General features: G+C 51.0%; 1 protein-coding gene across 1 annotated transcript in view; it reads right to left on the bottom strand.

Annotated features, from left to right (window-relative positions):
- The window catches only part of LOC140394745 (E3 ubiquitin/ISG15 ligase TRIM25-like), a 42,234-nt gene that overhangs the window by 6,907 nt on the left and 11,290 nt on the right, over positions 1 to 24,037 (bottom strand). The window contains exons 3-5 of the mRNA XM_072481962.1: positions 19,224 to 19,457; positions 16,964 to 16,986; positions 7,932 to 8,080 (exon numbers count right to left, since the gene is read on the bottom strand). Of these exons, the coding sequence (XP_072338063.1) occupies positions 7,932 to 8,080; positions 16,964 to 16,986; positions 19,224 to 19,457 (406 nt within the window). The remainder of the gene's footprint in view (positions 1 to 7,931; positions 8,081 to 16,963; positions 16,987 to 19,223; positions 19,458 to 24,037) is intronic.

Raw genomic sequence — 24,037 nt, forward strand, 5'->3', positions numbered from 1 at the left:
AAAGTGCTTTCCTACCTCCAAATCCAACACCTGGCCTGGTTCATTACCCAAAACCAAATCCAACGTGGCCTCGCCTCTTGTTGGCCTGTCAACAAACTGTGTCAGGAAACCCTCCTGCACACACTGTACAAAAAACGACCCATCTAATGTACTCGAACTATATCTTTTCCAGTCAATATTTGGAAAGTTAAAGTCTCCCATAATAACTACCCTGTTACTTTCGCTCTTATCCAGGATCATCCTCGCCATCCTTTCCTCTACATCCCTAGAACTATTTGGAGGCCTATAGAAGACTCCCAACAGTGTGACCTCTCCTTTCATGTTTCTAACCTCAGCCCATACTACCTCGGAAGATGAGTCCCCATCTAGCATCCTCTCAGCCACCGTAATACTGCTCTTGACTAGCAGCGCCACACCTCCCCCTCTTTTGCCTCCTTCGCCGAGCTTACTAAAACACCTAAACCCCGGAACCTGCAACATCCATTCCTGTCCCTGCTCTATCCATGTCTCCGAAATGGCCACAACATCGAAGTCCCAGGTACCAACCCATGCTGCCAGTTCCCCTACCTTATTTCGTATACTCCTGGCATTGAAGTAGACACACTTCCTGTGACGTTAAATCTGAGCTCCTGACCTCTATACTCTCATTCTCCCTTACCCTAAAACTACAATCCAGGTTCCCATGCCCCTGCTGCATTAGTTTAAACCCCCCCAAAGAGCACTAACAAATCTCCCCCCCAGGATATTTGTGCCCCTCAGGTTCAGATGTAGACCATCCTGTCTGTAGAGGTCCCACCTTCCCCAGAAAGAGCCCCAGTTATCCAGAAATCTGAATCCCTCCCGCCTGCACCATCCCTGTAGCCACGTGTTTAATTGCTCTCTCTCCCTATTCCTCATCTCACTATCACGTGGCACGGGCAACAACCCAGAGATAACAACTCTGTTTGTTCTAGTTCTGAGCTTCCATCCTAGCTCCCTGAAAGCCTGCCTGACATCCTTATCCCCTTTCCTACCTATGTCGTTAGTGCCAATGTGGACCACGACTTGGGGCTGCTCCCCCTCCCCCTTAAGGACCCGGAAAACACGATCCGAAACATCATGTACCCTTGCACCTGGGAGGCAACATACCAAACGTGAGTCTCACGCTCCCACAAAATCTCCTATCTGTGCCCCTGACTATCGAGTCCCCAATTACTAATGCTCTGCTCCTCTCCCCCCTTCCCTTCTGAGCAACAGGGACAGACTCCGTGCCAGAGGCCCGTACCCCATGGCTTACCCCTGGTAAGGCCCCCCCCCACAAGTATCCAAAGCGGTATACTTGTTTCTCAGGGGAACGACCGCAGGGGATCCCTGCACTGACTGCTTTTTCCCAGTCCCTCTTACAGTTACCCATCTATCTCCAATCTTTGGTGTAACTAATTCCCTGAAGCTGCTATCTATGACCCCCTCTGCCTCCCGAATGATCCGAAGTTCTTCCAACAGAGCTTCCCTCCTTTTATAATCCATTCTTCTAATGATGAATCCAAGGATCATATAATCCTTTTAACCCACATTTTCTCTAATTGTCCTGCTACCTACAGAGACTCATTTATCTGTACCCAAGGATCACATTTTAAATTTGTATCATTTAGGTTTATTGCCTCTTCTCGTTCTTCCTACCTCTCCACAGAATTCCTGACGTTTCTCTCCACTAATAATAATAATAATCGCTTATTGTCACAAGTAGGCTTCAATTAAGTTACTGCGAAAAGCCCCTACCCCCACAAATGGGAATCAATTTTGGAAAGCTAACAAGGATATGTCTTTAACTAGTTTAGGTCCTCTGCTGAGGTAACTGACAGGGTTTTAAAACAAATTTAGAGTACCCAATTATTTTTTTCTCCAATTAAGGGGCAATTTATCGTGGCCAATCCACCTAACCTGCACATCTTTGGGATGTGGGGTGAAACCCATGCAGACATGAGGAGAATGTGCAAACTCCACACAGACAGTGACCCAGGGCCAGGATTCGAACCCGGGTCCTCAATGCCATAGTCCCGGTGCTAACCACTGTGCCACCGTGCTGCCCCACAGAGAGGGTTGATGGGGGTAATACAGTTGACTTGGTAATAAATTGCCATATAATAGGCTTGCCAGAAAAGTTAAATCCCAGGGGGAAAGGGACAGTGGTAGCATGGATACAAAGTTAGCTGAGTGCCAGGATAAAAATAATAGTGGTGAATTGTTGTCTTTCAAACTACACGCAAGTATATAATGAGATTTCCAAGAGATTGGTATTAGGATCACTGTATTTCTTGATACATGATATATATACTAATGATATATACTAATATTAAGGCTTGGGTGTATAAGTTTAATTTCAAACTTTGCAGATAACCCAAATCGTAGAAGTATAGTGAACAGTGAGGAGAATAGTGATAGACTTCAAGAGGATATAGACCGGCTGGTGGAATGAGTAGATACATGGCAAATGAAATTAAATACAGGTAAGTGTGAAATGAGACATTTCTGAAGGAAGAATGAGGTGAACCAATATAAAATAAAGGATACAATTCTAAAGTGGGTGCAGGAATAGAAAAATCTAGGGGTTATATGTGCACAAGTCATTGAAGGTGACTGGGCTGATTGAGAAAGTGGTAGAATTGACTTGTTGACATCAAGGCAGCTTTTGACTGAGTGTGGCATCAATGATCCCTAGGAAAACTGAACCCAATGGGAATCAGGGAAACCTCTCCACTGGTTGGAGTCATACCAACACAAAGGAAATAATGTGGTTGTTTGAGGTCAATCAACTCAGTCCCAGGGCAATGCTACAGGGGTTCCTCAGGGTAGTGTCCAACCATCTTCAGTTGCTTCATAGATGACCTACCCTCCATCAGAAGGTAGAAGGTCAGAAGTGGGGATGTTCATTGATGATTGCACAATGTTCAGCTCCATTTGCAACACATCAAATAATGAAGCAGTTCATGTCCAAATGCAACAAAATGTGGACAACATTCGGCTTGGACTGACACAAATGCCAGGCAATGACCATCGGCAACAGGAGATAATCTATCTGTAATGATGCCCACAAAGACCATGGGAAATCGTCAATTGATCTTCCCGTGGGGTTCGTGGAATATGAATTCTCTTAATGAGCTGGCGGAGGCAGGTGGTGAGTTATTCACCTCATAATTCCTAGACTCTGATCTGCTCTTGAAGCCAAAGGTGACATGGTGGCACAATGGTTAGCACTGCTTCTTCACAGCGCCAGGGACCTGGGTTTCATTCTGACTTCCGGTGACTGTGTGGAGTTTGCACATCTCCCCATGTCTGCGTGGGTTTCAGCTTTCCTTCTTCATTATTGGGTGAAAATCCTAGAACCTCTTACCAGAGGGTACTTAACCACACCACATAGACGGCAACAGTCCAAGAATGCAGCTGCTTGCCACCTCAAGGACAATTAGGGATGGACAATAAATGCTAGACTTGTCAGTAATGCCCGAATGCGATGATTAAGGAACCTACCTCATCCTGAAATATCCACATTCGACCAGGGAATTCCTTCGCGAGGGATTTCTAATAGAAATTGTTGAATCATTCCTTACGATTTCTGATTTAACTTGAAATCTTTTTGAATAAGATATTTTTTCAATCAGTTTACCCTCACAATTCTTTTTCTTTTGTAATTTCAACTCTGTTCTGCTGTAAACAGTGGATTATACTCCAGTTGTAAACAAATGCGTTATACTCCAGCTGCTTATCTTTGTTCACTATCTCCCATGAGACTACATTGTAATGGAAAACCCATGCAATACTTCACACAGGAGTTGGCAAGAAGATTACACAAAACACGAGTCAGACTACAGCTAAAGTACTGCATTTAGTTCTAATCACCATGTTACAGGAAGGATGTGATTGCACTAGAGAGGGTGCAGAGCAAATTTACAAAGATATTACCTGGACTGGCCCAAGCCTCAATATCACTGATGACCAAAAGAGACAAAGACCTGTCGGATGCGGATACTACAGACCCATCTCACTCCTGAACGCTGACACAAAGATCCTGGCGAAGTCCTTGGCGAGGCAGCTGGAGAACTGCATGCGTGGAGGACCAAACAGGCTTTGTCAGGGACAGACAGCTTACAGAGAACATCAGACGCCTGCTGAACGTGATAATGATCCCATCCGGGGACAGAACACCAGAAGTGATCATCTCCCTGGATGCAGAAAAGGTCTTCAACAGAATCAAATGAAAGTACCTCCTTGAGGTACTGGAATGGTTTGGGTTCGGGCCAGGGTTCACCTCCTGGGTGAAACTGCTGTACAGCACTCCTAGGGTGATCGTATGGACAAACACCATCAGCTCTAGATAATACTGGCTGCACAAAGGAACGAGTTGGGATGCCCACTGTCCCCGCTGCTGTTTGCTCTGGCAATCGAGCCACTGGCGATCGCCCTCAGAGCGACAAAGGGGTGGAGAGATATCCAAATGGGAGACAGAGAGCATAATGTCTCGCTGTACGCGAATGACCTGCACCTCTATATCTCGAACCCCCGAGCCAGCATGGAAGGGATCATGGACCTCCTAAAGGAGTTCGGAGCCTTCTCAGGTTACAACCTGAACCCGCAAGGGGGAAGGATGGAGCTGGGGGGACTGCCATTCAAACAGGCCCATTATACATTCTGTCATCTGGGGATCCAAGTAGCCTATGACTGGACACAGATCCACAAATGGGACCTGACGAGTCTGGTGGTTGAAGCCAAAAGGGACCTGCAGAGGTGAGGCACACTCCCACTCTCCCTGGCGGGCAGAGTGCAGACAATCAAAACAAATGTGCTGCCAGGTTCCTCTTCCTGTTCAGATCCCTCCCTATCTACATTCCCAAGGCCATTCTCAACAAAGTCGACAGGTTAATCATGAAGTTTGTGTGGGGGTGAAAGAACCTGAAGATCCAAAAAAGGTCCGACAAAGGACGGGAAATGTGGGAGGCCTGGCCGTCCGAACCTACCCACATGGGCAGCCACAGCAGAAAGAGTGTGGGGATGGCTCAAGGAACCTGGAGCAGAGTGGGTGAAGGTGGAGGAGAGTTCCTGCATAGGGACGTCCCTCCGAGCGCTGGCCATACCACACATCCCCCAGCCAAATACTCGAGGAGTCCGGTGGTAAGAACCACCCTCCGAATGTGGTACCACATGAGGCAGCACCTACTTTTTAAAATAAATTTAGAGTACCCAATTAATTTTTCCAATTAAGGGGCAATTTAGCGTGTTCAATCCACCTACCCTGCACTTTGGGTTGTGGGGACGAAACCCACGCAAACACGGGGAGAATGTGCAAACTCCACACGGACAGTGACCCAGAGCTGGGATCGAACCTGGGACCTCGGCGCCGTGAGGCCGCAGTGCTAACCCACTGCGCCACCGTGTTGCTCAATGAGGCAGCACTTCTAACCAAAATGTCCACCATGGCTCCCATCTGCAACAACCACAAGTTTACTCCCGCAACAATGGATGCCCACTTCAAAAGGTGGAGACAGGATGAGCGGACTTTGACCTTGAGAGGGGGGGGGGGAGGGGGGGGACTGTGGGGACATGTTTGGGAAACAGCTGGAGGAGGTACGCTCACCACTGGATGAGACAAGACAAAAATGGGAGGAGGAAGTCGGCATGGAGTTAGGGGGAGGATTCTGAATCGAAGCACTGAACAGGGCGAGCTCCAACTCCACATGTGCAGGGCTGAACCTATCGCAGCTAAAGATGGTGCTTAGAGCACACCTAACCAGAACTCAAATGAGCAGCTTGTCCCTGGAGGTGGAGGATATAAGCGAACGGTACCAGGGAAGCACTGGCAACCACACCCACATGTTCTGGTCCTTTTCTGAGGCCATGTCCAGGGTTGTGGGGGTGAGGATGGAGCTGTGCCCAAAAGTGGCAGTCTGGGCTATCAGATCAGCCAGTGCTATTCACGGGGAAGGGGCCGCAGACCAGTCTTTGCCTTTTAAAAAAAATAAATTTAGAGTACCCAATTCATTTTTTCCAATTAAGGGGCAATTTAGTATGGCCAATCCACCTACACTGCACAGCTTTAGATTGTGGGGGCAAAACCCACTCAAACACGGGGAGAATGTGCAAACTCCATACGGACCGTGACCCAGAGCCGGGATCGAACCTGGGACCCCGGCGCCATGAGGCAGCAGCGCCACCGTGCTGCCCTATCTTTGCCTTCCTGATCGCCCGCCAGAGAACCCTGCTCAGCTGGCGATCGGCAGCACTACCCAAAGCTGCAGACTGGCTGTCCGACCTGGCGGAATTTCTCAGGCTGGAGAAAATAAAATTCGCCATCCGTGATTCGGAAGAAGCCTCCCACAGGATGTGGAAGCCGTCCACCAACTTGTTTCAAGACTAGCCAGCAACCAACAAAATTGTGTGGGGCGGGGGAGGCGGGGGGGGAGACACGGGACTGGCCACGGAACAGAGAGGAGAAAGAAGGGGGAGGGGGCCTGGGGGAGGAGGAAAGGAGGGGGGAAACAAACACACACAAGTGGAACGCGAGGGACAAGCAGGAGGGACAAAACCCGCAGAAGGTTGGCTCATAGGTAAGCGAAGGCCTGAACCTAACTGTACATAAGTGGCTGTAAATACATGTCTTGGCCATAATGGAGTATGTCAAATATGTAAGAAAAGTATGTCTGTAAAAGGGGGGGGGGGGGCAGCCACTGTTGTTGCTGGAATGCTCCTCATTTGTGGATATATATGTGTTGGTCCAGCACTGTTTTGTAAATTGTTGGATACAAAATATGAAAACCCAATAAAAATATTTTCCAAAAAAAACAATGGGCAAACAAGCAGCAGATGGAATTTAATACAGAGTAGTGTGAGGTGATACATTTTGGCAGAAAGATAAAGAGAGACAATAGAGACTTAATTACACAGAGTGTGCATCGATCTTTGAAGGTAACAGAACATATTGAGATAATAGTTAGCATAGCATATAAATCTTGGTTTTCTTAAACGGAGGTATTGGGTAGAAAAGCAGGAAAGTTATGCTGAACCTTTATAAAGTTCTGGTTAGGCCCCAACCTCTTGTGTCCAGTTCTGGTCACCACACCGAAGGAAGGATATGAGGATCTTTGAGAGGTGCAGAGGAGATTTACCAGAATGATTCCAGTGATGGGGGATTTTGGTTACAAGGTTAGGTTGGACAAGCTGGGGTTGTTCTCCTGGGGGAAGGGAAATTTGGTCGAGGTGTACAAGATTAAAAAACTATTCCCGTTATCATATAGTACAAGAACTGAATTACACAGATTTAAGCTCCTGGACAGGAGATGCAGGGGAAATGAGGAATAACATTTTTACGCAATGAGTGGCAATGATCTAAAACTCTCTGCCTACAAGGTGGGAGTGGAAACAATCTATGATTTCAAAAGGAAATTGGATGGACACTTTAATTAAATAAACTTGCAGGGTTACGGGCATCAAGCGGGTGAGTGGGATTGACTGGATTGCTGTTGTGAACTGACATAGATTTGATGGGCCGAATGGCCTCTTTCTGTGCCATAAATGACTCTGACTCAAATATTTCTCTCCCAGGAGCATGAGTGGTAAGCAGTTTGTTTTCTTGGAATTCAGTGGACGTCCAGTGTGAGCATATAAGCCCTAAGATTGAGAGCACTGTATTATCTAGTTACCATAAGGTAATTGTACATGCTAGCCACTTTAAGGCTTGCCCACTGTCAGCACCCATACATTCTCTGATACATCCTATACGTAGATAAGGCTCCACTTTGGAGCATGAATCTCTTTAATCTCAGTCAATTAAAATTCCAACTGCCCGCTACATACTGCTCCCCATCTCGAACTATGTTTCGTTCATATCTGAAGAAGGTGGTGACATTACTGGCATTGTGTGCCCTTTACCCAGGTGTGCAGCCATCCCTACCGATACTTACACATACTGACCAGGAAGTTCCTGCCCAGGGTTGACTGGGGCACTGCCACATACTGCTGCTGGACCCATTCTGCCAGCTTTTGCAAAATAGATATACCCATATCAGGGGTGGGTGCCTGTGCTTTGAATGGTTCAGACGCATCTTTCATCCTTCAAGAAAAAAGAACATGTATTTATATAGAGTCTGTCACAACCTCAATAAAAGCAAATTACTATGGATGCTGGAATCTGAAACCAAAAGAGGTCTGGCAGCATCTGTAGGGAGAGAAAAGAGCTAACGTTTCGAGTCCAGGTGACCCTTTTATCAAAGGGTCTCTCTGTCACAATCTCAAGATGTCCCAAAGCACTTTACAACGAATACATTTTTTTCAAAACGTGGTCATGGCTGTTTGAGTATCCCGCACAGGGCACACGTGACAGGGTTGATAATAGTCCCCGTGTGGCTCGAGGAGTGTGCACTTCCCCATTAACTACGGCGCAGGGACTTGACTAGAACAGGCCTCCAGAGAGAGAGGACCAGTGAAACCTAACCGGGTCCTGTGTGTGTATATGTTTCTGTTGTGAATAAACGAGTACTGTATTTTTACTCAACTTACTCCGCTGCCTTTACTAAAGTTGTAATGTAGGAAATGTGGCTATCAATATGTGCACAGCAAGCTCCCACGAACAGCCATGTTGCCATGACCAGATCCTCTCTTTTTTTATAAATTTAGAGTACCCAATTTTTTTCCAATTAAGGGACAATTTAGCATGGCCAATCCACTTACCCTGCACATCTTTGGATTATGGGGGTGATACCCATGCAAACATGGGTAGAATGTGCAAACTCCACATGGACAGTGACCCAGAGCCGGGATCGAGCCCGAGTCCTTGGTGCCGTGAAGCAGCAGTGCTAACCAGTGCTCCACCGAGCCACCCCAGATCATCTCAAATGATGTTAGATGAAAGGTCATCGGCCTGAAATATTAACTCAGTTCCTCTCTATACAGATGCTGCCAGACCTGCTGAGGATTTCCAGCATTTTCCAGATTTACAGCTTCCTCTGCACTGCACTGGGAATATCATCCTGGATTACTGTATGTAATCAATTCTCTGACTCAGATAAGAGACAGCTACCCACGAGCATGAAGCAATAGCAGCTTCAACTGCAATCTGTGATTTTATCACAGCTGGACCAGTAGTCAGGTTACTATCATGGTCTTTACATCCTGGATATCAGGGCCACACAAAAACAACAGCTATCCATTTATATAGCACCTTTAATATAAAACTCCCGAGAGATTCTTTACCGGGCAGTATGAAACAAGTTATGACACTGACTTACATAAGATGATATGAGGGCAGGTGATAAAAAGCTTAGTCAAAGAGTTTGGTTTTAAGTGGTGTTTTAAAGGAGGGCAGAGAGGGGCGACTCAGTGGCGCAGTGATTAGCACTGCTACCTCACGGCGCCAAGGACCCGGGTTCAGTCCCAGGTCACTGTCCGTGTGGAGTTTGCACATTCTCCCCGTGTCTGCGTGGGTCTCACCCCCATAACCCAAAGATGTGTCGGGTAGGTGGATTGGCCACGCTAAATTGCCCCTTAATTGGAATTTAACAAAAAATAAAGGAGCTCAGAGAGTTGGAGGGGTTTAGGGAAGGAATACCAAAGCTTAGGGCCCTGGCAGCTGCAGACATGCTCACCAATGGCAGAGGAATTAAAATCAGGAATACTCAAGGGGCCAGAATGAAAGGAGCACAGATATCCCCAGAGGTTTGTAGTTCTGGGGAGATTACAGAGACAATGAAGGGTGAGGCGATACAGGGATTTGAGAATTCTTTACCAATTAAGGGGCAATTTAGCGTGGTCAATCCACCTACCTTGCACATCTTTGGGTTATGGGGGTGATAACCATGCAAACAGGGGTAGAATGTGCAAACTCCACGTGGACAGTGACCCAGAGCTGGGATCGAGCCCGAGTCCTCGGCGCCGTGAAGCAGCAGTGCTAACCAATGCTCCACCGTGCCACCCCAGATCATCAAGATGATTGATGCAGGTAGGGCAGTGGATGTTGTCTATATGGACTTCAGTAAGGCCTTTGACAAGGTCCCTCATGGCAGACTGGTACAAAAGGTGGGATCAGGGGTGAGCTGGCAAGATGGATATGGAACTGGCTAGGTCATAGAAGGTAGAGAGTAGCAATGGAAGGGTGCTTTTCTGATTATGGGGCTAGTGGTGTTCTGCAGGGTTCAGTGCTGGGACCTTTGTTGTTCGTAGTAGATATAAATGGTTTGGTGGAAAATGTAACTGGTCTGATTAGTAAGTTTGCAGACGACACAAAGATTGGTGGAATTGCGGATAGCGATGAGGACTGTCAGAGGATAGAGCAGGATTTAGATCGTTTGGAGACTTGTGCAGAGATGGCAGATGGAGTTTAATCCGGACAAATGTGAGGTCATGCATTTTGGAAGGTCTAATGCAGGTAGGGAATATACAGTGAATGGTAGAACCTTCAAGAGTATTGACAGTCAGAGAGATCTAGGTGTACAGGTCCACAGGTCACTGAAAGGGGCAACACAAGTGGAGAAGGTAGTCAAGAAGGAATACGGCATGCTTGCCTTCATCGGCCGGGGCATTGAGTATAAAAATTGGCAAGTCATGTTGCAGCTGTATAGAACCTTAGTTAGGCCACACTTGGAGTATATTGTTCAATTCTGGTCGCCACACTACCAGAAGGATGTGGAGGCTTTAGAGAGGGTGCAGAAGAGATTTACCAGGATGTTGCCTGGTATGGAGAGCATTAGCTATGAGGAGTGGTTGAATAATCTCAGTTTGTTCTCACTGGAACGACGGAGGTTGAGGGGTGACCTGATAGAGGTCTACAAAATTATGAGGGGCATAAACAGAGTGGATAGTCAGAGGCTTTTTCCCAGGGTAGAGGGGTCAATTACTAGGGGGCATAGGTTTGAGGTGCGAGAGGCAAGGTTTAGAGGAGATGTATGAGGCAAGTTTTTTTTACACAGAGGGTAGTGAGTGCCTGGAACTCACTGCTGGATGAGGTGGTGGAAGCAGGGACGATAGTGACTTTTAAGGGGCATCTTGACAAATACATGAATAGGATGGGAATAGAGAGATAAGGACCCCGGAAGTGTAGAAGATTTTAGTTTAGACGGACAGCATGGTCGGCACAGGCTTGGAGGGCTGAAGGGCCTGTTCTTGTGCTGTACTTTTCTTTGTTCGTTGTTCTTTGTTCTCTCTCTAATGATATTAGATGAAAGGTCATCGACCTGAAATATTAACTCTGTTCCTCTCTATACAAATACTGTATAGCTCACTACATGAAATATCAAGGCATTAGAGTACTTCCGGTTGTGGGAGGACTTCTGTTGCAGCTATGCAGAGCTAAGTCGCACGCTCGGCAGCTCCCGCTTGGAACGGACTTTTGGGCTCTTTTCAGGGCCCCCAACAGCATTTTTTCGACATTTCCTGGTATGGGAATGAGATTGCAATATTCCCCCAACAGTGTATGGCTTGGAGCAGGAGCGGGGCGACTAAAAAAGTGGTGGTGAAACCAAAGAAAGTGCGAGGGAAGAAGAGCAAGATGGCGGCGAGCGGGGACCAGGCAGCGTGGATGCAGTGGGCGCAGGACCAGCAGGAGGTTATCCAGCGCTGCTTCAGGGAGCTCAAAGCGGACCTGCTGGAGCCGATGAAGGCTTCTATAGACAAGCTGCTGGAGACCCAGACGGCCCAGGGGTGGCGATCCGAGAGGCCCGACAAAAGATCTCTGATAACGAGGACGGGATCTTGGGCCTAGCGGTAAAGGTGGAGGCGCACGAGGCGCTCCACAAGAAATGTCAGGAACGGTTCGAGGAACTGGAGAGCCGGTCGAGGCGGAAGAATCTGCGGATCCTGGTCCTCCCGGAAGGGCTGGAGGGGTCGGACGTGGGGGCCTATGTGGTCACCATGTTAAACTCGCTGATTGGAGCGGGGTCCTTCCAGGGGCCCCCGGAGCTGCAAGGGGCCCATAGAGTGCTGTCGAGGAGGCCCAAGGCTATCGGGCCGCCGCGGGCAGTGCTGGTGCGGTTTCATCGGTTCGCTGATCGGGAGTGTGTGCTCAGGTGGGCTAAGAAAGAGAGGAGCAGCAGGTGAGAGAACGCGGAGGTTCGAATATATCTGGACTGGAGTGCAGAGGTGGCGAAGAAGAGGGCCGGGTGCAACCGGGCGAAGGCGGTGCTGCACAGGAAGGGCTGAAGTTTGGCATGCTGCAGCCGGCGCGACTGTGGGTCACCTACAAGGACCGGCACCATTATTTTGAGTCCCCGGAGGAGGCATGGGCCTTTGTTCAGGCTGAGAAGCTGGACACAAACTGAGGGTCGGGATGGGGGGGTCGGGCGTGGGGATGGTCGGGGATTGTTGTTGCTGTGTTACATTTTGAGGGGGGGTTCTTTGTTCTTGTTTCTTTTTGATTCGGTGTGGGTGGTTAGGGTGGATTGGGCACTGTTTTGGTTGGGTCTGTCGGGTGGGCTCTTGGAGGGGGGCAAGAAAACGGAGTAGGGGGTGGATGTTCGGTAGGGGGGATGGGGCCCCGCGGGGGAGGGGGAGGCCCGAGTCAGGGGTGAGGGGACTGGGCCTGTAAAAGGAGCTGCGCCAGAGGAGGTGGGGCCGGGCAGGTGGAATGTCTGAAGGCTGGAGGAGGCGGGGCCGGGGCGGGGAAGCACGGTTTTTCCCCCCCGCGCATGGGATGGAAGGGGGAGGCGGGGAGCCTGTTGATGGGTAATGGAGGGGGAGGGGAAGTCCCACAATGGGAGGAGTCGAAGGAGGGGCGGGAGTGGACGGGGTCAGCCGGATTCAGCTGGCTTGCGGGAGTGCAATGGGGGGAGCAAAGCAGCTAGGAGGGGTCCCAGCTGGAGGGGGGGGGGGGGGGGGGGGAGAACCGGGTTGCTGCTGGTATGGTGAAGGGGGTGCTGGAGCGAGTAGAGGGGGTTGGGACGGGGGTCTGCCGCCGTGGGGTGCGGGCGCGTGGCTGGCTGAAGAGGGGTTATGGCTAGTCGGCGGGGGAGGGGGGTGGGTAGCCCCCTGATCCGGCTGATAACCTGGAATGTAAGGGGACTGAACGGGCCGGTTAAGCGGGCCCAGGTGTTCGCACACTTGAAGGGGCTGAAGGCGGATGTGGTCATGCTCCAGGAGACACACCTGAAGGTGGCAGACCAGGTAAGATTGAGGAAGGGGTGGGTAGGTCAGGTGTTTCATTCGGGGCTGGATGCCAAAAATCGGGGGGTGGCGATCTTGGTGGGAAAGAGGGTGTTGTTCGAGGCGTCAAGCATTGTGACAGACAATGGCGGCAGATACGTAATGGTAAGTGGTAAGCTGCAAGGGGAGAGGGTGGTGCTGGTCAACGTGTATGCCCCGAACTGGGACGATGCGGGTTTTATGCGGCGCATGTTGGGTCGGATCCCGGACTTGGAAGTGGGGGGCCTGATAATGGGGGGAGACCTTAACACGGTGTTGGATCCGGCACTGGACCGCTCCAGGTCTAGGACGGGTAGGACGCGGGCAGCAGCTAAAGTGCTGAGGGGGTTTATGGACCAGATGGGAGGGGTGGACCCTTGGAGATTTGCAAGGCCGGGGGCTAGGGAATTTTCATTCTTCTCGCATGTCCATAAGGCCTATTCCCGGATCGACTTTTTTGTTATGCGCAGGGCGCTGATAGCGAGAGTAGAGGATTCCGAGTACTCGGCGATAGCCATTTCGGATCACGCCCCACATTGGGTAGACCTAGAGCTGGGGCAGGAGAGGGACCAGCGCCCGTTGTAGTGCTTGGAGATGGGGCTGTTGGCGGACGAGGAGGTGAGCGAGCGGGTCCGAGGAAGCATAGAGAGATACCTGGAGGCCAACGATAACGGGGAGGTCCGAGTGGGGATGGTATGGGAGGCGCTGAAGGCAGTGGTTAGAGGAGAGCTGATCTCCATTAGGGCCCACAAGGAGAGGAGGGAGCAGAGGGAGAGGGAGAGGCTGGTGGGGGAGATGGTGCGGGTAGACAGGAGGTATGCGGAGGTGCCTGAGGAGGGACTGTTGAGGGAGAGGCGTAGCCTCCAGGCTGAATTCGACCTGTTGACCACCAGGAAGACGGAGGTGCAGTGGAGGAAGGCCCAGGGGATGGTTTATGAATATGGGGAAAAGGCAAGCCGGATGCTGGTGCATCAACTTCGGAAGCGGGACGCAGCTAGGGAGATCGGGGGAGTTGAGGACAGGGAGGGAGTGTGGTGCAGAGTGGGGTTGGCATCAATGGGGTCTTCAGGGACTTTTTGAGGAACTGTATCGATCCGAGCCCCCACTGGAGGAGGGAGGGATGGGCTGCTTTCTGGACCAATTGAGGTTCCCGAAGGTGGAGGAGGGACTGGTGGCGAGATTACGGGCCCTGATTGGGCTGGAGGAGCTGGCCAAAGGGATAGGCAGCTTGCAGGCGGGGAAGACACCGGGGCTGGACGGTTTCCCGGTCGAATTCTACAAAAAATATGTGGATCTGTTGGGCCCGTTGTTGGTTAGGACCTTCAATGAGGCAAGGGAGGGGGGGGCGTTGCCCCCGGCGATGTCCCAGTCACTGATCTCCTTGATCCTGAAGCAGGACAAGGATCCTCTGCAGTGTGGGTCTTACAGGCCGATTTCGTTGCTAAATGTAGATGCCAAGGTGTTGGCGAAGGTCTTAGCCACGAGGATTGAGGATTGTGTGCCGCAGGTTATCCACGAAGACCAGACGGGGTTCGTGAAGGGGAGGCAGTTGAACCCGAATGTGCGGAGGCTTTTGAACGTTATCATGATGCTGGCGAGGGAGGGGGAGGCGGAGATAGTGGTGGCGATGGACGCTGAGAAAGCCTTCGATAGGATAGAGTGGGGGTATCTGTGGGAGGTGCTGAAGAGTTTCGGGTTTGGGGAGGGGTTCGTCAGGTGAGTTAGGCTGTTGTACGAGGTCCCGATGGCAAGTGTGGCCATGGACAAGAGGAGGTCTGAGTTCTTTCGGTTGCATCGAGGGACGAGACAGGGGTGTCCCCTGTTCCCCCTGCTCTTCGCACTGGCGATTGAACCCCTGTCTATGGCACTGAGGGAGTTGAAGAACTGGAGGGGGTTGGTGCGGGGTGGGGAGGAGCATAGGGTGTCGCTCTATGCGGATGACCTGCTGCTATATGTGGCGGACCCGGTGGGGGGAATGCCGGAGGTAATGAGGATCCTCAGGGAGTTCGGGGATTTCTCAGGGTACAAGCTCAACATGGGGAAGAGCGAGTTGTTCGTGGTTCACCCAGGAGACCAGAAGAGGGGGATTGGCGAGCTCCCACTAAAAAGGGCGGAGAGGAGCTTCAGGTATTTGGGGGTCCAAGTGGCCAGGAGCTGGGGGGCCCTGCATAGGCTTAACTTTACAAGGCTGGTGGAGCAAATGGGGGAGGAGTTCAAGAGGTGGGACGCGTTACCGCTGTCTCTGGCGGGTAGGGTGCAGTCAGTCAAGATGACGGTGCTCCCAAGGCTTTTGTTCCTGTTCCAGTGCCTCCTCATTCTTATCCCGAAGGCTGCTCCCTCCCGGTGGTGGCGGCTACCCTCAAAATCTGGGGGCAATGGAAGCGGCACAGGGGGGGGAAGTGGGGCCCTCGGTGTTGACCCTGATACGGAACCACCGGTTTGCCCCAGGGAAAATAGATGGAGGGTTTTCGGGGTGGCACAGGGCAGGGATAAGAAGGTTGGGGGACCTGTTCGTGGATGGGAAGTTCGCGTGTCTGGGTGAGCTGGAGGAGAAGTGCGGGCTCCCCCCGGGGAGCACCTTTAGGTATCTGCAGGTTTGGGCGTTTGCCAGGCGGCAAGTGGTGGAATTCCCGCTGCTGCTGCCATGCACGGTACAGGACAGGGTGCTCTCGGAGGTGTGGGTTGGAGAGGGGAAGATCTCGGCAACATACCAGGTAATGCAGGAGGAGGAGGAGGTGGAGGAGCTGAAAGGTAAGTGGGAGGAGGAGTTGGGGGAGGAGATCGAGGAGGAGACATGGGTAGATGCCCTAGTGAGGGTGAACTCTTCTCCTTTGTGCGCGAGGCTCAGCCTCATACAGTTTAAGGTGCTGCACAGGGCACACATAACCGGGACAAGGATGAGCCGGTTTTTTGGGGGTGAGGACAGGTGTGTTAGGTGCTCAGGGAGCCCAGCAAACCACACCCATATGTTCTGGGCATGCCCAGCGCTGGAGGAATTTTGGAAGGGCGTAGCGAGGACGGTGTCGAGGGTGGTAGGATCCAGGGTCAAGCCGGGCTGGGGGCTCGCAATATTTGGGGTTGCAGGGGAGCCGGGAGTGCAGGAGGCGAAAGAGGCCGGAATTCTGCCCGGCGAAGGATTCTTCTTCAGTGGAGGGATGCGAGGCCCCCAAGCGTGGAATCTTGGATCAATGATATGGCGGGGTTTATTAAATTGGAGAGGGTGAAATTTGCCTTAAGGGGATCGGTGCAAGGGTTTTTCAGGCGGTGGCAGCCGTTCTTGGCCTTCCTGGCAGAACGGTAGACATTGGTCAGCAGCAGCAACCCGGGGGAGGTGGGTTCTATTTTATTTTTGTTTGTTTACACTGGGGGATCTGAGGGGGTGTATATATTTGCTATGTTTGCTATGTGATAATTCAGGGTGTTAATTTATTATTTATGTACAGAGGGAAGGGGGGCACGGGGTTGTTTTGTTTTGTATTTAATTCCATTGGATTCCTTTTACATTTTGTTATTGATATTTTGTGAAAACTTTAATAAAAATTATTTTCAAAAAAATAATGAACTATCAAGGCATTGCTTGAATGGGAGTCAGTCTAGGTTGCTGAGCACAGGAGTGATGGATTAATGGGACTTTGTGCAAATCAGGACACCTGAAGCAGAGTTAAATACACTCGGGATGGGTAATAAATGCTGATCTAACCAACGATGCCCAAATCCCGTAAATATGAACTTTAAAAAATATACTTTTAGTAGATTCTGGATTCATCTAAATATTGCAGAGAGCAGGGATTGTTACAGAGAATGATGTAAAATATTTGCCCCTTACCTGTCTGCCATCGAATTTAGCCCCTGTAATGAAACAACAAATTGGAAACATTGTAAATGACAGCATCAAAACCATCTTTATTATATCAAATATCCTGCCCAGTGATTCAAATATGTTCCAAAGTTTACTATACCATCGATTAATGTTTATTTTATGTCAAAAACCAGAATGTTGAGCTTCTGAAGAATATGCAGCCCAGAAACATGTCACGTCCCTGACCTCACTTGAGATTCTTTCCATTTCCTGTAACTTGTGCGGGTTTGGTAAAACTGTCAGAGAATCAGCCCTACACCCTCTAGTTACCATTTATCTCCGTTCTCCTGTTTACAGCAAGTATTTGGCGATTCAGCCCCTTTACTCCAGAGGTTGCACCAATCTCCATCCCTAGTTATTGAATTGCCAAAAAACCTAAAGAACCATAGAATCGTTCAGCACAGAAAGAAGCCTTTTGAGCCATCTTACATTTGCTGGCTTTTTACAAGATCTATCCAAATAGTCCCACTCCTTTTGCCCTATTCAAGTAGGCCTGCACATTTTGCCCTTTTGAAGAGTACTTTCAATTTTATTTTTTTTTTATTATTTTTTTTTCTCTTTAAATTTAAAATGCCCAATTCTTTTTTTCCAATTAAGGGGCAATTTAACGTGGCCAATCAACCTACCCTGCACATCTTTGAGTTGTCAGGGTGAGACCCACGCAGACAAGGGGAGAATGTGCAAACTCCACACGGACAGTGACCCTGGGCCGGGGTCAAACCCGGCTCCTCGGTGACGTGGAACAGCAGTGCTAACCACTGCATCACTGTGCCGCCCCCAATTTTATTTTAAACAATACTGTTGCATCTACTTCCGCAACCCTGTCAGGTGCTGCAATCCAGGTCACAACTCACTACTTAAAAAATCACTGAGGCGGCAGGGTAGCACTGTTGCTTCACAGCGCCAGGGACCCGGGTTCAATTCCTGCTTGGGACACTGTCTGTGCGGAGTCTACACGTTTTCTCTGTGTCTGCGTGGGTTTCCTCCGGGTGCTCCAGTTTCCTCCCACAAGTCCTGAAAGACTTAGCTGAATTGGACACTAAGGGATTTTCACAGTAACTTCATTGCAGTGTTAATGTAAGCCTACTTGTGACACTAATAAAGATTATTATTATTTTTATTAATTAGCTTAAATGTGTCTCTTCTGTTTACCAGATCTTCTGTCAATGGTAATGTCTCCTTATTTATTCTGTCAAAATCCCTTATGACCTTGAACATCTCTAATACATTTATCCTTAACCCTCGCTCCTCTAAGAACAATCACAGTTGCTATTCATTAACAAAAATCAAAATTTAAGGAGCAAATCTAGAAATGTGAATGTTAATAGACTGTAGGAATTTCAGGGATTGAAGATGGATTAGTTTCCACTACCTTACTCCTCACTGCATCCCTCACTCCCTCCTTGCCAGTAATGTATCTCATAGGGCAGCACGGTGGCACAGTGGAGAGCAATGGTTAGGTGGATTGGCCATGATAAATTGGCCTTAGTGACCAAAAAGATTAGGAGGGGTTATTGGGTTACGGGGATAGGGTGGAAGTGAGGGCTTACGTGGGTCGGTGCAGACTCGATGGGCCGAATGGCCTCTTTCTGCACTGTATGTTCTATGTACTGCTGCCTCAAGGCGCCGAGGTCCCAGTTTCGATCCCGGCTCTGGGTCACTGTCTGTGTGGAGTTTTCACATTCTCCCTGGGTTTGCGTGGGTTTCACCCCCACAATCCAAAGATGTGCAGGGTAGGTGGATTGGCCACGTTAAATTGCCCCTTAATTGGAAGAATGAATTGGGTACTCTAAATTTAAAAAAAGAAATGTATCTCATTATTTCTCAAACCCATTTTCTCCATCTTACTGCGAACTTCCTAATGCTCATGCCCCATGGGATTCGAACATTCATCACAGGGAACAATTTGCCCAAATAAATGTGTTTGTCCTGTTCATAATCCTGAAAACTTCACAGTAAGAGGTTTTACAGCTCCGAAAGCTAGCAATTCAAAACGAAACCTGTTGGACTTTAACCTGGTGTTGTAAAACTTCTTACTGTGCTCGCCCCAGTCCAACGCCGGCATCTCCACATTTTGAAAACTTCAATTTGATGGCTATCCAAACTGCTCAACCTTAAATCCTGATATTCCAGAACTGTACACACATCATCCAAAGCCAGTCTAGGTGACCAAGACTGCTCACATACTCCTCTGTTACTGAGGACTTTGAAGGAGGTGCGGCATTACCTGTATAAACACAAAATCTTCATTGTGCTTCAGAAGGTCACTGAGATCAGTAAAAGACTTTTCAAAATCCTTCACTTTCTTTTCAAGCTCGCAGATCTTGACATCGATCTCTGTAGTCAAACGACTCTGTTTGCTCTCCAGATATCGCAGAACTCTCCTCTCCTCCTTGTCAATGTGCTTCCTCAGTGTCTCATATTTTGTTTTGATTTTCACCTGTACTATTTTCTTCACGCTCTTGAAATGCAGAAGGAATTTTGTTACCAACAAGCACAGGTCACTTCACCTCATTGTTGCAAAAATGAGACACGGAGAAAATTATGCAATCCTTTCTTTAAAAAATCTTTTTATTCGCCATATTTTCATCATTTTTCACCATACAAAGAAAACAACAGAACAACCCCAACATTTTTTTTTAAATTTAGAGTATCCAATTTATTTTTTCCAATTAAGGGGCAATTTACCGTGGCCAATCCACCTAGCCTGCACATCTTTTGGATTGTGGGGGCGAAACCCACACAAACACTGGGGGAATGTGCAAACTCCACACAGGCAGTGACCCAGAGCCGGGATTGAACCTGGGACTTTGGCGCTGTCAGGCAACTGTGCTAACCACTTGTGCAACTGTGCTGCCCCAACCCCAATAATATAAAACCTAAAACATAGACTCGTAAATCAAAAATGAAAAACAACCCCTCCCCTCCTTCCCCCCTTAGCAAACAATGGCAACCAACTCCCGAAAGTGCATAATAAACAAACCCCAAGAATTGTAGAACTCCTCCTTCAGCCCCCTCAACTCAAACGTCACCAGAGACAAAAGCTCCAGCAGATTCTCCTGCCACGCCGAGGCACAGGATGGAGAGGCTGACCTCCATCCCAACAAGACCTGCCTACGAGCGATCAGTGAGGTGAAGGCTAAAACGTCTGCCTCTGCACCTGCCTGCATCTCGGGCCGGTCCGACACCCCGAAAATGGCTTCTAGGGGACCCGGCTCCAAATCCATATGCAGCACCCCGAGAAGGTGCTAAATTCCTCTCTCCAATACCTTTGCAGCTGCGGGCAGGACCAAAACATATGAATATGGTTTGCGGAGCCCCTCCCACACGGCTCACAGACATCCTCCACCCCCACAAATATATGGTTGATGCACGATCAATGATCACTAAAGCGAGGTTGTAGTCCAACTGAAGGCTTTAATAAGCTAGGGGCGAGATTCTCCGCTCCCGCGACTAAGTGCCCACGCCGTCGTGAATGCCGTTGAGGTTCACAACGGCACGAAACGGCCCTGATCTCGACCGATTCAGGGTCCGAAAATGGGCGAGGATCGGGGCCGCGAGAAACTCCCCCCATGTCGCGAAAGCAGCGTCGTCAGCGCGCACCGCGCACCGCGCGGCACCGCTTAAATGACGCGGCCGGTGCCGCATAACTGGCGTCACCCGCGCATGTGCAGGTTGGCCGGCGCCAGCCAGTGCCAGCCCGCGCATGCGTGGTTGCCGTCCTCCCCGAGGCCGCCCCGCAAGAAGATGTCGGATGGATCTTGCGGGGCGCAGAGGAAAGGAGGTCCTCCTTCAGAGAGGCCGTCCTGCCGATCGGTGGGCACCGATCGCGGGCCAGACCCCTTTTGAGTCCTACCCCGGTGAAAGAACCTCCCTCGCTGCCCCACAGGCTGCCCCCCCAGCGTTCCCGCCGTCAGCGACCAGGTGTTGATGGCGCCAGCAGGAAGCTGTCGCTTTGGGCAGGCCGCTCCGCCCATCGGGGCCGGAGAATAACGGGTGTAGCGGAGAATCGCCATTTTGGGTGTCTCGGGCGATTCTCCCGCCTGCACCGCGCAGAACTCGACGGGGCCATTCTCGCCGCTTGGGTGAATCGCGGGAGGGCGTCGGACCGGCGTTGTGGGGAAAAATGGCGCGCCAGGCGATTCTCCCAACCGGCACGAGAGCGGAGAATCGCGCCCTATATTTTTCCCCCAGCAGCTCAGGTACAGAATGAGGGCTGCTGGGGCGGCACGGGTTCTTATACCCCGCTTATCAGGGCGGAACTATTATACACTCTAGCCAATAGAAGGCATACAGTTTCTACCAATGGTGCTTTAGCCTATCGGGTACTGTAATACCTATAATACCACATTCACCAAACCCTGTTAAAAAAAGAGTCCGGCGGGGGTGGTGGCCCCAAACTACAAACATAACAACATGGTGTAATTAGTTATGGAGGAAACGTAATACCTCCGTACAGTGTTTAGTGCCTATTTACAAGTCTGGTAGCGATGTACATTTGGTGTTTTATATTTACAGATTACAGTTAAAATGAAGCAATCAGTCGATCGGGGGCCCTGGTCGTCCTCTGTGATCGTCGGAGTCTCGGTGGTGACTCCGGTGGAGGCTCGGGTGTCTGTGACTCTGGGAGTGTAGCTTCGATCTCCATGGCAGCCTCGTCGCCCCTAGACGGCGCTGGTGGGGAAAACGGCTGACCTGGGAAGGGAGCGCCTGCGAGGGGGGCGTCGGTGGGTGGGGGGGCCTAGACAGGGGCGGCGGAAGGACCGATCCTCCTGTATGGTGCTGCGGTGGAGGGAAGGGTGGGACTGGTGGCTGGAATGTGCATGGATTTCCGGCGGGCGCCAGGCCCCGTAGGTAGACCGTATCTTGTCGGCCGTCGGGGTACGCCACGTAGGCTTACTGGGGGTTAGCATGGAGCAGATGGACCCTCTCAACCAACGGGTCCGACTTGCGCGCCCGCACGTGTTTTCGGAGCAGGATGGGTCCGGGTGCTGCCAGCCAGGTTGTGAGCGAGGACCCAGAGGAGGACTTCCTGGGGAAGACAAGGAGACGTTCGTGAGGTGTCTGATTGGTGGTCGTACAAAGTAGTGACCGGATGGAGTGGAGGGCATCCGGGAGGACTTCTTGCCAGCGGGAGACTAGGAGGTTCCTGGACCATAGGACTAGTGGGACGGTCTTCCAGACCATTCCGTTCTCCCCCTCTACCTGTCCGTTACCCCGGGGGTTGTAACTGGTCAACCTGCTTGAGGCGATGCCCTTGCTGAGCAGTAATTGACGCAGTTCGTCGCTCATAAAGGAGGACCCCCTATCACTGTGTATGTAAGCGGGGATCCCGAACAATGCAAAGATGCTATGGAGGGCCTTGATGACGGTGGTGGCGGTCATGTCGGGACAGGGGATGGCGAATGGGAACGGGGAGTACTCGTCAATCATGTTCAGGAAGTACGTGTTGTGGTCGGTGGAGAGGAGGGGGCCTTTGAAGTCCATGCTGAGGCGCTCTCTCTGGCCGGTAGAAGTGCGGTTTGCACTCCGCGCAGATTTGGCAGTCCCTGGTGGCAGTCCTGACCTCCTCGATGGAGTAGGGCAGGTTGCGGGTCTTGACGAAATGGAAAAAGCGAGTGACCCCCAGGTGGCAGAGGTCCTTGTGGAGGGCTCGGAGGTGGTCCACTTGTGCGGTGGCACATATGCCGCGGGACAGGGCGTCAGGAGGCTCGCTTAGCTTCCCAGGACGATACAAGATCTCGTAGTTGTAGGTGGAGAGTTCGATCCTCCACCGCAAGATCTTATCGTTTTTTTATCTTGCCCCGCTGTGCATTATTGAACATGAAAGCAACCGACCGTTGGTCAGTGAGGAGAGTGAATTTCCTGCCGGCCAGGTAATGCCTCCAATGTCGCACAGCTTCTACTATGGCCTGGGCCTCCTTTTCGACTGAGGAGTGGTGGATTCCGGAAGCATGGAGGGTATGGGAGAAGAAGGCCACGGGTCTTCCCGCTTGGTTGGGGTTGGCCACCAGAGCTACGTCGGATGCATCGCTCTCGACCTGGAAGGGGAGGGACTCATCGATGGCGTGCATCGTGGCCTTTGCAATGTCTGCTTTGATGCGGCTGAAAGCGGGCCTCTATCGACAGGGAATTCTGATCAGACAGTGTGTGGTCGGCCGAGCGGGGGTCCTGGGGGTTCATCCAAGATAGCGTCTCCCATTGGTCGGACATGGCCGGGGGTGCACAAAATGCGGCGCCCATCCCTCCAGCGTGGCGTCTGCGGAACAAAATGGCGGCGCCCGGGGTCCGCATGTGGCCCTGGGATATGGAGGTGGCGGCGACCGCTGGCCGCATGGGGCCCGTGGAGAGGTTTGTGGTTGCGGTCCGCATTCGCCGCTGGAGACCGTGGCCACCGCTCGGGACTGACATACCCCCACGAAATGGCCCTTTTTGCCGCATCCCTTGCAGGTGGATGCACGGGCCGGGCAGCGCTGGCAGGGGTGCTTGGCCTGCCCGCAAACGTAGCAGCGGGACCCTCGGGGTTGCCAGGCCACCTTGCAGCGCAGGCCTGTGGGGGAACGGGGGAAGTATCGGGGTCGGCCGCTGCGGGGTTCCATGTTGCCCAGGGGGCTGCCGCGTGGTCGGGAACATAGGCCTGGGCGTTCCTGGAGGCCACGTCCAGGGAGCCTGCAAGGGCCCGTGCCTCCCTGAGACCCAGGGTGTCCTTCTCTAACAGGCGCTGGCGGATTTGTGACGAAAGCATACCTGCCACGAAAGCGTCCCGGACTAAGAGTTCCGTGTGTTCGCTTGCCGAAACTTGAGGGCAGCCGCAGCTTCTTCCCAGCACCAGGAGTGCGCGGTAGAATTCCTCCAGCGATTCCCCAGGGGTTTGTCGCCTTGTTGAAAGCAGGTGCCGGGCGTAGACCTGGTTTACCGGGTGAATATAGTGTCCTTTTAGCAGCTCAAATTTCCGGCGTAAATCTCCGGACTCACCCTTGAGTGCAGGACGTGCAGTTTCTGCTCTCCCGTGGGTGCGTTTTCGGCCATCTCGAGATACCC

Source organism: Scyliorhinus torazame, chromosome 18 (genome assembly GCF_047496885.1).
Source record: "Scyliorhinus torazame isolate Kashiwa2021f chromosome 18, sScyTor2.1, whole genome shotgun sequence".
In the NCBI taxonomy this organism is placed as follows: Eukaryota; Metazoa; Chordata; class Chondrichthyes; order Carcharhiniformes; family Scyliorhinidae; genus Scyliorhinus; species Scyliorhinus torazame.